This window comes from Dermacentor variabilis, chromosome 7 (genome assembly GCF_050947875.1).
Source record: "Dermacentor variabilis isolate Ectoservices chromosome 7, ASM5094787v1, whole genome shotgun sequence".
Lineage (NCBI taxonomy): Eukaryota > Metazoa > Arthropoda > Arachnida > Ixodida > Ixodidae > Dermacentor > Dermacentor variabilis.
The window spans coordinates 96,042,933-96,059,160 of record NC_134574.1 but is presented as its reverse complement, the minus strand read 5'-3'; the positions used below and the strand labels follow the sequence as shown (position 1 = coordinate 96,059,160).

The 16,228-nt window shown below is 44.3% G+C and overlaps 1 protein-coding gene across 2 annotated transcripts in view; it reads left to right on the top strand.

The window, feature by feature from the left end:
• The window catches only part of LOC142586950 (uncharacterized), a 113,515-nt gene extending 101,301 nt beyond the window's left edge, over positions 1 to 12,214 (top strand). For both annotated transcript variants that reach the window (XR_012829315.1, XM_075697821.1), the window contains 3 exons: positions 2,582 to 2,776; positions 7,991 to 8,072; positions 12,073 to 12,214. Coding sequence is in view for 1 of the 2 variants with exons in the window: in XM_075697821.1 (XP_075553936.1) it covers positions 2,582 to 2,776; positions 7,991 to 8,072; positions 12,073 to 12,161 (366 nt within the window). In the remaining variant the exon portion in view is untranslated. The remainder of the gene's footprint in view (positions 1 to 2,581; positions 2,777 to 7,990; positions 8,073 to 12,072) is intronic.
• Positions 12,215 to 16,228: the final 4,014 nt, after the last annotated feature.

Below are 16,228 nucleotides of genomic sequence, written 5' to 3'. Positions count from 1 at the left end.
TGAATAGCATTGGAGATATCGTATCTCCCTGCCTGACGCCTCTCTTTATTGGGATTTTGTTGCTTGCTTTATGGAGGACTACGGTGGCTGTGGAGCCGCTATAGATGTCTTCCAGTATTTTTACATATGGCTCATCTACACCCTGATTCCGTAATGCCTCCATGACTGCTGAGGTTTCGACTGAATCAAACGCTTTCTCGTAATCAATGAAAGCTATATATAAGGGTTGGTTATGTTCTGCACATTTCTCTATCACTTGATTGATAGTGTGAATATGGTCTATTGTTGAGTAGCCTTTACGGAATCCTGCCTGGTCCTTTGGTTTACAGAAGTCTAAGGTGTTCCTGATTCTATTTGCAATTACCTTATTAAATACTTTGTAGGCAACGGACAGTAAGCTGATCATTCTACAATTTTTCAAGTCTTTGGCGTCCCCTTTCTTATGGATTAGGATAATGTTGGCGTTCTTCCAAGATTCCGGTACGCTCGAGGTCATGAGGCATTGCGTATACAGGGTGGCCAGTTTCTCTAGAACAATCTGTCCACCATCCTTCAACAAATCTGCTGTTACCTGATCCTCCCCAGCTGCCTTCCCCCTTTGCATATCTCCTAAGGCTTTCTTCACTTCTTCCGGCGTTACCTTCGAAATTTCGAATTCGTCTAGACTATTTTCTCTTCCATTATCGTCGTGGATGCCACTGGTACTGCATAAATCTCTACAGAACTCCTCAGCCACTTGAACTATCTCATCCATATTAGTAATGATATTGCCGGCTTTGTCTCTTAACGCATACATCTGATTCTTGCCAATTCCTAGTTTCTTCTTCACTGTTTTTAGGCTTCCTCCGTTCCTGAGAGCATCTTCAATTCTATCCATATTATACTGCCTTATGTCAGCTGTCTTAAGCTTGTTGATTAACTTCGAAATTTCTGCAAGTTCTATTCTAGCGGTAGGGTTAGATGCTTTCATACATTGGCGTTTCTTGATCAGATCTTTCGTCTCCTGCGATAGTTTGCTGGTATCCTGCCTAACGGAGTTACCACCGACTTCCATTGCACACTCCTTAATGATGCCCACAAGATTGTCGTTTATTGCTTCAACACTAAGGTCCTCTTCCTGAGTTAAAGCTGAATACCTGTTCTGTAGCTTGATCTGGACTTCCTCTATTTTCCCTCTTACCGCTAACGTATTGATCGGCTTCTTATGTACCAGTTTCTTCCGTTCCCTCCTCAGGTCTAGGCTAATTCGAGTCCTTACCATCCTGTGGTCACTGCAGCGCACCTTGCCGAGCACGTCCACATTTTGTATGATGCCAGGGTTAGCGCAGAGTATGAAGTCTATTTCATTTCTAGTCTCGCCGTTCGGGCTCCTCCACGTCCACTTTCGGCTATCCCGCTTGCGGAAGAAGGTATTCATTATCCTCATATTATTCTGTTCCGCAAACTCTACTAATAACTCTCCCCTGCTATTCCTAGTGCCTATGCTATATTCATCCACTGCCTTGTCTCCAGCCTGCTTCTTGCCTACCTTGGCATTAAAGTCGCCCATTAGTATAGTGTATTTAGATTTCACTCTGCCCATCGCCGATCACGTCTTCATAGAAGCTTTCGACTTCCTGGTCATCATGACTGGATGTAGGGGCGTAGACCTGTACAATCTTCATTTTGTACCTCTTATTAAGTTTCACAACAAGACCTGCCACCCTCTCGTTAATGCTATAGAATTCCTGTATGTTACCAGGTATATTCTTATTAACCAGGAATCCGACTCCTAGTTCTCTTCTCTCCGTTAAGCCCCGGTAGCACAGGACGTGCCCTCTATTTAGCACTGTATATGCTTCTTTTGGCCTCTTAACTTCACTGAGCCCTATTATATCCCATTTACTGCCCTCTAATTCCTCCAATAGCACTGCTAGACTCGCCTCACTAGATAACGTTCTAGCGTTAAACGTTGCCACGTTCATATTCCAATGGCGGCCTGTCCGGAGAGTAAATGAGGGAAAATATATTAAGTAGCCGTTTCTACTGATGTGCTTTCTTCCTTTGAAGAAATCATTGAAATTTGCTTGAGGCCAAACTTTATGCCCTAGCCAACCCGCTAAGAATACAAAGCCATCATATTGCAAGATAGCTAAGTGGCTATGACATTGTGGTGTTGAACGTGAGGTCACAGATTCAATCGCTGTTGAGGCGCCAGTATTCTAAATGTGGATAAGGGTAAAAACGTTCATGTACATGAAGTTACGTGAACTGTAAACAAACGCAGGCGGTTATGATTCAGACGAAGTCTCCTCCTACCGCATGCTTCATAACAAGATGCGCAGCACTAGCACGTCAAAGTCATCAGTTTATTTGCTTGACCAGAGTCAGTTAAACATTAGGCATGTAATGTTGTGATGGCTCTTTCTTCAGGCCTGTAAAATATTGAAAATGTTAGTTGAAATTTTTATATTCACAGCGGAACATTTTCGTACCGCAGAACGCATTACATATAAATATATATGTATATATATTCATGTATGTGCACGTATACATATATACATATACATATATATATATATATATATATTATGCGTTTCAGATGACAGGCGTCCAGATTTCTGCTTTCTGCCATATCATCCCGGACACTGCGGGACAGCGCCATCGGGATGGAAACCGTTTACGCGGTGGTACTACGACAGGGACTTGGGAGCGTGCTCTCCATTTGGTTACAACTTGTGCCGTGGAAACGCAAACAACTTTGATTCTTGCGCAGAATGTAAAAGAGTATGCAAAGGTGAGTATACGGTTGCGTGAAACTCATGCAGAATACTGCATACAGTTGCACTGTTGCTCACTCAAATAGTAGCTAGAAATTTCCTACGTTGATGCATGACCATCTGTAATGCGCAAGCATCACTGCGTCCAGCTAATTTGGCGTGGTGCAGAGTGTTTTTATGCTGAAGGTAATATGTTCGAATCCTCGTCCCAGCGCCTGCAATTACGAGCGTGCCTTTGCGCCTCAAACTGGGCAGCAAAAAGAAAACAGCCGAGATTCAATGAGGCTAACCTAGACCAGTTGGAGCCAATTTAGCAGGGTCCACGAACCATAAGAAAAAAACACTTACTCATCAAGAGCATCTGACCAAGGCGATCGTCAGACCTGCGGCGCCGGCCGATGGCGTTTAAGATTTGTAGATCTGCGCTGGCCACCACTATAATTTGAACGTTGAAAACGCAAACCCTTTCTAGTTTCACTAGCTTCACACGACTCACTGAAGAATTATCAGGTATTGCCTACAATATCATTGACGAAAGTGATGTTAGGAGAAGTGGTAAGACATATACAGAGGTGAATGATGTCTATGTCTCCTGTTGCTGAGGTCTTCAAGATAAGAGAGAATATGGTGCAAGAATTCTATTTCATAAGGACATTGCACACAGCATTGATGCACTCTACAGGTCTACATAAACGTAGCAGTCGGCGTAAGAAAGATAATTCGGACAAAGAATAACGAAGTCTTTATAGATATGGTTGATCCATAAGAACAATTTCTCCCGCAAAGTGGCATCCCACAAAACTTCAAATTGCGTTCAGACTTCTGTGATTAGAATACGTGAAGTGTCCATGAAACCCGCACGCACAGCCGTCGTCATAGGTGTTAAGTGAGATTCTGCCTAAACGCGAAGCGCAATCGATATGGAATTGCTCAGTTCAATAGCAATCAGTACCAGCACGGCTGAGTTCCTGTTTTCTAAACAAAGAGAATATAGGAAATTTTCTAGGCTTGTGGACTTAGACCTTAGAGCTAATGGTTTATAGCATACTCTAAGCGCTGTGTAGGAGAATTCCCCGAAACTCCGAAATTAACAAGCACATTGCGGTAGAGCCCATCGCATAATGACTGGCAACGTAATGCTTTAGAATTGAATCAATACAGGGACAGAGCTAATTGCCGCCTTCGAAACAAAGTAGGTTATAGGAGTGCACTGGAGCAGGATTGTTCTTTTGTGCCTCCGTAAAAAAGCTCGCTGCCGCCTAGCGCCGCCACCACGAAGTCTGCTGGTGGCCTCCGAAATTCATGGCGTGCCGTTGCGTGAGAAAGCCGAGCAATGCACAAGGCTCCTCTTTTGTGCTTCTTTTGCGACATGCAGCGCCATCTAGTCGCACTACCGCGAGGTCTGCGCGTGGCTTCCAAGACGAGAGGCGTCGAGTGCCTTCGAACGCTGAGAGTTGTTCTCTCGCTCTGCCACAAACTCAGTGGTACATATTAAGCAACTCAAGCTGGCAGAAAGTTTATTCAAGAGCCGCATGTACGTACACACCGCCATCATCATAGCTGTTTAGTGAGATTCTGCCTAAACACGAAGCAGAATCAATATAAAATGCCTCAATTCAATAGCAATCAATGGCAGCACGGCTGAGTTCTCGTTTCCTAACCAAAAGATAATTTAGAAAAGGCTTATGGCCTTAGACCTTAGAGATAAAAGTGCAGAGCATAATCTACGCGCTTTGCCGAAGAATTCTCCTAACTTCATTCAGAACGCGGCTCGCAACAGCGGTGGCGTGAAAGCCGATCATTAAACAACTCCACCTACCAGTAGAATTATGGCGCAGCCGGCTAAAGCGTCGAGTTGCTGTCCTTGAGGATCCCTTGGGAGACGGTCTTCATTCATCTGAGAATCATAAAGTGTAAGGCTTCTTTTGGTCATTGATGAAAGGCGCATTCCTAGTGTGACATACATATTTGCCGAAGTTACCGCCAAAGTCGCTCACTCAATAGCAGCGCAAAACTATAATGGGACACACCCAATAATGCAAGTTGGTACAATGATGTTCATTAGAGACTAGCACAGACACAGTGGCACACATGTAGTACTCCGAGTAACCGTGAAAGAGATTCTTCCACGAGCAGTAGCTACTCAGTCTCGTGTCTACATTCATCCATGTCGGTGTGAATGACGTTCTTTGAAGAGGGACACGTGTGTACAAGGTGGTCCTTCATAAATTGGAACATCGAGCACGTGGTCTGTGCTCTGCGGAGGGTGCTTAGAGCGCCAGCAACGGCAATTAGTCAAGGAGAAGAAGGCCAACCTGGACGCAATCGGGCGAAAAGTATTCAAATCGGCCTAGTGCGTGCAAACAAAAAAGCTGCTTAGCAGGAATAAAACGTAGATATAACGAATAAGACCGTAACTAGACTGACATCAGAAGTCGAGATTGGTGTGACAAATAACGTCCCAAGTCAACAACAAGGTAGGCTCTTCGAAGTAACAATCGATCTAATAAACCATCGACAAAGCATGAGTGTCAGACTCCAGAGATCGGATAGAATTGACTCAACAAGGATAAACAAGGAGCATGTAAGCGATATCCAATATCATAAAACTGAGAATAATATGAAAGCATTAGAAAGGAACCGGAGGGCGGCAATAAAATAACTAGAAATAAATTTGGCTTAGTAAATGGTAATTTGTATGCAGGAAGAGATAATCGCGGCAATGTCATAAGCAATGTTGATGATTTGGTAAAAGCAGCTGAGGAATTCTGTAGTAAAGAATACTCTAACCAGGGCAACCTCGCGACCTTTACGGGAAGCAGTGATGAACACGATTCAGAAGCTTCATGTGTATATATGTGTAGGGGTTTGCGACAGAAGTGGCGACCAAAAGCGGCATGCGTAGGTAGAATAGCAGATGACTTATTGAAGGATGGGTGCATATTATACTTGAAAGGGCGGGCGCCTTTGTAGGGAATTCCAAGATTCCAAGATTCTAAGATTCCAAGTATACCAGAGAGTAGGAAATTTCCAACTTTATGCTAAGAGATAAGGAGAGACATTTACAGAAAATGCATTAGAACCAAAATAACTTGCTTTCATTAACAAGTCAACTATTAACAATGGTAATGATGAATAAAATAAGGGCAACCCTTGGTTTAAGCCAACCCACAGAACAGGTTTATTTAGCAACGGGCACTCGAATATAGATCCCATGATTAGAATCAAACGGGTGCTACAGAACTCTGTGGAGTACAACCAACCTTTTATATGGCTTCCATAGAACACGAAGAGTCATGCGAATGAGTACTGATACAATCAATTGTGGAGGGTGTGTATATATCTGAAAACATCTCTAATGATTTCACACCGACCTTGATCCTCCAATGGAAAAGCATTATAATGCTGATCATCAAAGGCGACATGCTCAGTGACACATTCCATTTAATGTTTTCAGCGCACGCTTAGATAAAATATTCGAGCTGTTAGACTGGGAAGCATGAGGAGCGAGAATATATGGCGAATATCTGAGCAACCAACGGATTCCAGAATACGTTCTCGTGTTCAACAACGTGCCCATGGTTTGCAACCAATGTTTGAGGGCCTTGGACAGCAAACAGTAAGATTAACATTCAAGAATGCCCTGCAGAAAAGAATCGTAATGCCTAATTGTGCTGCAAGATAAACGTAATTTTTTATTCGCCGTGCGGCTTTACAATCTGGGTGAAAGTAACCTTATGCGTGCTAGTTTCTCCTTGGGGACCCTGATCATGAGAAGCAAACTTAAAGAAGAATCAAAATTAGTTGGAACACTTACGATAGGAAAACAGAATGGCTGCATTCTACCGGTACTAAGTTAAGGAGCAGTAACTTTGAACTTAACAAATAAAACGCATGAGCCATTCCGCTCAGTGAAGCTGGTTCACCTGCGAAGCTGATTGGATCGGCACCAATCTTTGGAAGCTGCGCCAGCACATGCGCCGGCACATAACCGTTCGTCGTCAAAGAACGTGCAACCCCACCCTTTAACAGAACCTCTCTACACGCACCACAAACACGAAAGTCCGACAGAAACGCGCAGGGGAAGCACCGCGTTACCACTTTCAACGCAGCGCTGCCGCTTCTCGTCGACCGTCACGTCGGCGATCGTAGTGATGTCCCTATCGAACGCATGAGGAACTCTATAACAGACGTTGCAGGTAGAGCCGAAATGATAACCAAGAAAGTCCCTTTGAAACCTGGCGTCCGTGCCCTGTAACTCATCCACATTGAAGCCTTGAGGCGGAAGGCAATTCGCGCCATTCTCTGACTAACGGTATGCTTCTTTGGTTCTCGCTGGTCGCTTACGTGCCATTTCCGTGGCGCCCTGGTCGACCACCGCATTAGCATGTGCAGGCCGCCGACGATCACACTCGCGTCGCTGCTCCCTCCGTCGCTCTTCATACACTTGATGTTCTTCTGCAGTCCTGACAACACGCGGCCTACTCATTGCTGATGACAGTTTTTTGCACAACGGAGCCAGCTGTGAAAGAAGACGACGACGAACGCGCCAGCAGTGGTACGAGCGCGCTCGAGCGGTTGTGCCGATGGTCGCCAACGAAGAAGGCGACGACGCTCGAGCCATTGCCGATGATGCGAATTTCTGATACTAGGCGCCACGAAACCACGGATTTGAGCCATATACAGCGTCGCTGTAAATATAGTTCAGATAAAACCACAAACAGCTCAACAAGCGATGGGGAAAAATTGTTAGGCTTAACATTAACAGACATCGAGTCTGTGGTGTGAACTAGAGCGCAAACAGGGGTTTTCAATATTCTAGTTCCCATTAACAGAAAAAAGTTTAAATTTTACTCTGTAGCTATATGATGTGGCGCATGATGGGTGTCCTTTAATGGAGCACACATCGACGCCCAGTGACGTGTGAATTTCATAAGATTCTGCTTCATGCACTACTGGTGTCTAGCGCTTCGTGCAAGGCCATAGTAAATAAGGACGGTAGGTGATTCGCTTATATAACTTATTACGTGAACTTAGTATGCGACGCTGAGAGTTTTAGTGATTGCTTAATTTGTTAATAACAAGTTTTATGTTTTCCTAAAGCCTAAAATATAGCCTAAAACAAAGTGGGTTTGGATGGCTGCTCATTTCGTGTAAATATTTAGGTCTAGCTTAGAACACCAATTTGCAAATGCAAATAAAGCTGACTAATTTTCAATGCATTTTCCCAGCTGAAGCGTGTGCTGAAAGAGTATACAAAAAGTGACGAGGTGCCATCATATATTAGAGATGCCAAGAGAGTAATACATTGCTGTAAGTAAAAATTTCAGATTGGTTTTCTTATCACAGCCTTATTAAGCAGTAGGGGGAGGGGGGCTGACTGCACTTCCCAGAGCTGTTGCTTCAAGGGAACGATAGAATAGTTTGTTTAAACCGATACGATAAGGCAAAATGACTTCAACAGAGGAATGACAATTTACTTGGGAAAACTTTATCAGACCATCTCCGTTTAATTTAGAATTTAGAATTTAATTTAGAAATTAGACAGAGACAATATGAAGAATGGAGAAGGCTCCGCAAGCACTGTGTCTTGTTTGCCCAACGTCGTCGTACTCTTTTTCTTTTAAATAATTCATGCTGCTGAGTTTCAGGCGCCTGGGATGGTTGTGCTGAGTCATTGCATTGCATTTCCGTGGGATCCGTGTCCCTTTCTCCCTGCTTGGACGGCATGGCCGTGGGTCATAAAGCACTGTCGCTCGGCTGTCATCCTCGGGAATGTCAAGGCCCTTCACCCTTTAGACAGTTTTACTTTAGCGTACGCTATAAAATAGCGGGTCGTCACTGCGCATGCACAGAACGCTTAACGACTAAAACCGTATAGCGCACGCATGCTATTTGTCTTAGCGTTAGCGTCATTGCGTCGTTTGCGGAGTTTGCGTAAAACATGTCGGTGGTCCCGGCTGCGCACTTCGAAATGAATTTGGCGTTGCTTTTGTGAAATGAACTTTGTTCATAGCAAATGACAGTGTAAACGGCTTTCGCTTAGTCTCAGGCCGTTTCGACAACAGATTATTACGAATATCCTTGTGGTGTTCTCAAGATCGCTTCTCGTTTCAAATGAGTAGAAGCCTAACGAAAGAAAAATTCAAACATGGATGGATGGATGAATGAATTTTATGAGCGTCCCCTTTGGAACGGGGCTGTGGGTCGCGCCAACAAGCTCTTAATATTATACTGCCTAATGACCTACATAGTTGAAACAATTAAAAAGGAGAAAAAGAACGCTATGAACTACCACACCCAAGTTTTCTGATCCCCTATTGCGAACTGTACTTTTGTACGTCTCCGCCTTTTGTTGTTTCCCTACTTTTCTTCCACCAATGCTCCAATTGACCCTTACTAATGCCTATTGAGCACATGTTTACTTTACCACTGCTCCCGCTGAACCCAAGGGTTTCAAGGAGGCCAGTGGTGCCTAAATGGACCGCTGGGTAGACGTCTTCACATTCCAATAAAACATGCTCCATCGTTTCCCTAGCTTCACCGCAGCAAGCATACGCTTCTTCTTCCTTCTTATATCTCGCTTTATAGGTGCTTGTTCTAAGGCATCCCGATCTCGCTTCGAAAAGTAATGAGCTTCCCGTTGAGTCATCATAAACGGTTTCTTTCCTGATTTCGTTTTTTCCGCTTAAGTAGTTACTCATGGCAGGTTTGTTTTCCTTTGCCGCCACCCATGAAATTATTTCAGCCTCTATGACTTTCCGCTTGACCTTCTTTGTTGCTGTGATTGCCACCCTAGAAGCCACATACTTGCTGGTAAGCTTCCTAGTTCTTTTCCTCCACCACGAATCAATGTTTTTCGTGTACAGATACGTGAACACTCTCCCAGCCCATTTAATTTCTTCCATATTCCTCTGTCGTTCTTCATACTCAATTTTACTGCGAGCTTCCCTCACTTCAAAACTAGCCCAGCTCATATCACCCTGCACAGCTTCATTTGTAGTCTTCCCCTGAGCACCCAATGCGAGGCGACCCACTGACCTTCGGTTCCCGTCGAGTCCTCATTGTATCCCTGATTTAAACAAAAACCGCATTTTGCAAAAGGAAGTCCTGGAGCCATTACACCTTTCCGCATACCTCGAAGGACCTTGTATCTGTTGTATCCCGATTGCGCTCTGTGCTTCATTATGACTGAATTTCTCATCCCCTTCACTATTATCGTTTTTTTTCTGTGTTTCCATGTTTGTATTGCTTTCGTTTATCCATATACCTAGATATTTATATTCTTTTACCCGACGTAATTCATGGCCCTGTACCCCTACTCTCTGTAAACAGTTTTCATTGAATACCATAGCACTTGATTTTGTAACACTAAATTTAAAACCTAAGTTGTTGCCTTCCTGCCCACAGATATTAGCCAGACGTTGCAAATCACTTTGCTTTCTAGCCAGCAACACAATGTCGTCCGCATAATATAAATCTGGGAGCTGCTGCTCTACTACTGTACCCGCCTGTTTCTACGAGAGAATAAACCTGATATTATTTCCTTCTAGCGCCCTCCCCATCATCAACATGTACATCAGAAACAGCAGCTGGGATAAAGGGCACCCCTGCCTCAGTCCCTTGTTGATATAAACTTCCTCCTCGCTCTTAATCCCTTCCTATTTTATTTAACGGTATTTTAGAGGTAAATCTCTCTCAAAGGCATTAGACAATCGTCACCTAAGCCTTCCCCTTCCAGAATATCCCGCAAAATGTTGCGGTCTACGTTGTAATAGCCTCCTGTAATGTCTAAAAATGCCACATACAACGGTCGGTTTTTTACTTTTGATATATCAATACACTGAGTAAGAACAAAAAAAGTTATCACCCAAATGCCTACGTCTTCTAAAGCCATTCTGAAGCTCTCCCAAAATGTCATTATTCTCTGCCCATGCTTGAAGCTTTAATTTGATGGCATGCATTGCCAGCCTGTATATTACCGATGTAATGGTTAACGGTCTATACGAGTGAATTTTATGTTTCTCCCCCTTACCTTTATAAAATAAATTCATTCTACTTTGTCGCCAGCTGTGTGGCATTCCTCTATCTTTTAAACTTTTTTCCGCTGCTTTCACCAGAGCATCTTTACTTTTTGGTCCTAGTTCATTAATCAGCCTAACGGGAACCCCGTCTAGCCCTGTGGCTGTGTGCTTCTGTTTTCAGTCTGTTTTCATCTTCGTCTAGGAAACGTTCCTGTACTGATGTTGACTTTCTACCTAATACTTTTATGTGGTTCCAAAATATTGTAGGTGCGGCCTTCTTTTTTTCACGTATTTCTGACAAACAACCTTCACTTTCACGTTTTAATTTCGCTTGCACCAGTATTTGAACCATGGACTTTTTCTCCCGGTATATCTCCCATTTACTGGTTACTTCATCCTGCGGCAACTGCGCCTTCTTTGGCTGCCTGTGCCCTCGAGATGCTTTCTCTCGTTCGGCGATCGCTTCTCGTATCTCCCTCTTCCACAAACTTTTCGGTTTATTTTTTATTTTCCAACGAACATCTTGTTTCTCTTTACGTATTTCTGTCATTATTCCACTTAGAAGCTCACCATATTACGTCTTTCGTATTAGGGTGTTCAATTTGTCTCTCTAGCTGTTCTTGAGACCCAGGTACGGGGTGCCTTAAGTGACTCTGCTGATTATCAGGGCTTGTATTAATCTGATTTTGTCCTGTTCTTTCAGGCCGTGCTTTTTGTTTGTCACTCTTCGCACCAAGTGCGCGACTTTGGTAACTGTCGCTTTCAGTTTTTTATTGGCGGTGAGACCGGCACCGTTCTTCTGGAAAGTGAGGCCCAGAATACAGAGTCTGTCCACCTTGGGTATATTTACTCCATTTAGTGCCAACGTTGGGTCATTGTCACCTGTGGAGGCCGCCGTCTTGTCCTCTTTTTGAGGATCAGGAGCTCCGACTTTTCGGGCGCGCATGAAAGACCGCAGTGGTGTAGACAATGCTCGGTCCTGTCTATGGCTTCCTGCAGGACGTCTTGTTGTTAGCCTGCCGATCCCGTGCACGTCCACATGGCCAGGTCGTCTGCATACATTGAGCTGATGAAATGCATGTTGTTGCATGTCGACGAAGAGTTTTCAAGAAATTGTAAAATTTAGTTCTATCATCACAAATGAAATTTTTTTCTTACTATCCATGTTCCTCCAAAACAATGATAAATATTGCGCCTAGCTACTACTGTAAGAGTGCTTTTGTTCCTGTACTTTAAGCAACATTTGCGCCAATAAAACAACTGAGACAATTTTTTTCTTTCACTTTCAGCTATTGACTTCGCAGGAACAATTTTCGACCAATTTCCGTTTTGCGGCCACAAAATTCACCATGCAATCTATTACGTAGCCCATATGTGAGTCTGAAAAAGCTCCTAATAAATTTTGACAGTTGTGTACGACAATATAAAGGCCAGGTCGAGACTTTTCATGTGGTGTTCATGTGTGGTTGCGGTTATGACAACACCACTTTGAGGCACCTGTTTCTATTTGATAATTCACACCTTTGTAAATTGATACAAAAACCTACAGAAGGCACACGTGATGTAATAGCGCGTGGCACGCCAGGACATATTGAAATGTTCTCACCAACTTCTTGTTGCACGAGAGTATTGAAGCAACCAATGTTTTCACATTCGCTAGCTGTCATGACTTTAAGGGCGACGTTTTTGGTGCTCCTGTCTTGCTCGCTCGAGGCGTCAGATGTCAGGCACGGTACGTCCCATTTTTGGATGCGGCTGGATTATATTCATTTCTTTTGATGCGCTGATCGAACCACTGGGACTCGAGCCAGCAGTGCGTCCCATGTAGTAGCGAGCGCGCACAGCGTAGTAATATCATTTAAAGGCGAATCGTTTCTTGCCTAGTTAGAGTTAAGGTCCAATGCGAGGCCGTCCGGCGTCGCAGTGTTTGTCACATAGGCGTCCGCACCTCCATGCGCCAGATCCCACGTCACAACTGGTTTGTTACCTTCTTGCTGCACTCATCAGTACGGGTCTGCGCTTCAAAAATAGACGGAGCTCAGTTGCGCCAGGGGTGCTATGCAGTGCCTAGGCTTCTACTCACAAGTACATTAAGGGACGCTCCCAAGTATGAAGTGGTAGTAAAGCGTAGCAGTGTGAATGCGCCGACGAGACGACAGAGCTTTGCGATGTGTGCCGAAGCGGCGAAGCAGGACTAGACGCGAAAGGCGGATGAGACATGCGAGACCGGGATCAACGCTTGGCCAGGCAACGCGAACCGGAGCCGAAGAACACGGCCGAAGAATAATTTCACAACAAGCGGGGAGCCGCCGAACAGGTCGCCGTAAAGAAGCGTTACCTATGGGAGCAGAGGCGCTTACGCGCTGCAGACCGATACTTCCAGAAGCACTCCATCGATGACTAATTCGTTACCGCATGTAGCGTCTACGAGCACCTCTGGTTCCGCTCGTAATTCGCCAAGGTGTCGTGGCCCGCTAATGTTGTAGTCATGGCGAGAGCGTTTCACCGGGAAGATGTGAGTTCGCTTGATCTGTGCACCTCGTCCAGGTGCAAAATGTTTCGCATTGACTTAGGCACTCTTGCAGGATGGCTCTTCCTAAGTGTTGCACAGCTTGGATAATTTTATCAACCAAGCGCGGTACAGGGAAAAGAGCGTTAAACTGCAGGCGCGTTTATCACCTTCAATAAAAGAACGTAACAAATAATTATATAGCGTACTTAGGAGAGTCATAGGGCGGTGCCAAGGAGGACATCTTATGCAGCGGGCGCCCTAAATGTCACTCTCGTGGCGAACACATAAACCTATTTTCACCGTTCCCTGGGCCCTTTTCAATACAGTAGTGTACTACAGTGCTCCTCAGGTTTAGCGCTCTGAAAGACAAAGATTAAAGCAGAACTCACCTCTCCATGTCTGTCGATGGCAATGCGATTAGCATTACAGCAATGTGGTGCCACTGCTTTTCTGACATGGAATGAATGAATAAATGAATAGAATTTATTGACAGGAAAGACAGAGAGGTCGACCTGAGCCAGTGCGCTCTAGTCTGCTACTCTGCACTGGGGAAGAGGGAAGGGGAGTGAAAGTATTGCCATGGATGATGATGATAAGAGAAGTGAAGAGTGCTTATGTACATGAGGCAGTTGTCTCGCTAGCGCCACTCCTCGAGCTTGGTGTCCTGCAGAAACTTCAACAATAATCTTGTTGCACGCATTGAAATTGCAGTGTCAGGCTATGGGCCGAGGATAGCTTCCTCCGACAGTAGTTGTCTGCCAACGCTGGCTAGGTAACTGTCTAAAGTCCTTCGCTCCAGCATATATGCTGGGCAGTCGCACAGTGCGTGTTGCAGTGTTTCGGGCATCTGTCAGTGTTCACGATCAGGGCTGTTCGATTGGCCGATGAGGTGTACGTAGCGACGGGTGAAAGCAATGCCGAGCCGTTTTTGACATGGAATTTAATAACATCTGTAAGGGTCAGTCTGAGTCTTCCATTGCTTCGACTATATGGGAAATACTGCTGCGGTATCATCCAACTTTGTTATGCTCGCTTGCGAATGTTGCACATGACAATGCCGACACGACGAAGATGACAGTATGATGCCAACCCATTGACCACGAATAAATGACGAGGGATGAATTATGTCATTAGAACGACAAAACTGGTATGATGATAACCACATGACAACAATGACATAAATATTTTTAATTGATAACGGCGGTATAACTCTACAGCGTGACGTCGAGTACATGAGCGAAATGGTATGAGGACCGAGTGTATGGCGATGGTGACATGAAGGTAGCCAGATTACTAAATTAATCATATGGATGACATGACTACGACGGCATTGCGGTGACGGTGTGGCAATATATATGTCGTAGTCGCTGATTGATGAAGACGCAGTACGACAACGGCATGAAAATTGCAGCATCACCCCGATTGAATTCCGGAAGTGTCACTACAATTGAAGGACGAAGAAGAACAATGTCGATAAATTTGTCAATGACCTCACTGGCTTGTGAAGGTTGACGATGCATATGACGTCCTGACGACGACTTTATGAGAACGACGCACTGATGACAATATAATTACGTTGATGAAAAGACAAATGTGGTACGACGACGACAACATGAGGCCAATTGGATGACGCTACTAATGGTATAATGATGGTAAAACAAAGGCGTGATGACAATTGGGTGGCGACGATACTTTAGTGAGAGTCGTACGTCGAAGCGAAAGTGACTACGATGAAGTGATAGTGAATACAAGGCTAAAAAATGGAAATGAAATAACTATAACGAGTGTATGCCTAAGATGACACGGCAATGACATTCGGATTATTGGATGCCGACGAGTGCATGAAGGCAAAGCTGTATTGCTTTGGAATCACAAATTCTGTATTACAATGAAGGCATGGCGACGTTACCATGACAATATATGCAAGATAGCCACTATTAAATGATGAGGCAATGACGGCAACGGCACGACCAAGGCGGAACGTTCCCTTGTCAATGAATTCAGCATAATTAAAATAGAATGACAAAAATATTGGGGTCAGAACGACAATGAAGCTGGAATGACGACCATGATAAGACAACGATAATGTCACGCCTGTTTGAAGGTGATGGCGAGATAGCTACAGCATAACCCACTTAGAATGACGAAGACGGAACCGCCCAGACGGCATCAAGATGACAGCAACACAATGCATGCCTTACGACGACATTATCACGCGATATGTATGACGCTGATGGCATGACGACGACGAATTCATGACAATCGGATGATGAAGCTTTAGTGATGGCGATGGAACGCATGCATGCATGAGAATGGCGTGATGACGATGGCATGCTAAAAGTCGGGTAACAAAGCCCGAATGGCAATGATGCTACTAGAACGAAGCCATCACGATCACGAGCACCGAGGCCCAATCTTGTGGACAAATTGGGTCATGCGGTAGCGAATCACAAGAACAGATATATATATATATATATATATATATCTATATATATATATATATATATATATATATATATATATATATATATATATATATATATATGAAAGGATAGATAGATAGCCAGGCTGGCCGAGAGGGAGGCAAGCTCAATGCGGGTTAATTTGGCAAAAAACACTATTCGTTAGCAAAATCTGATGCACTCTTGCAGCATGGCAGGCTAGAAGACTGAAAGCAAGAACCCTAGTAAGTTTTGGTAATTTCGCAGAACACCGCAAGAGAAATAAATGCTAGATTTTGTAAATATTCGAATGCGAAAGCGATTTTCATTAGTTTGTCGAACAGATTTTACTAACAAGCCATGACTAGAAAAACTCAGTGCAAGCTTTATCGCTCCCCACTCTAGGTAAGGAGCCTAAGTAGTGAAAGAAATTTCTGCTCAATCAATTCAGGCGTCAGATTTACCAGCCGTAGAACACGGCCACACCAGGTT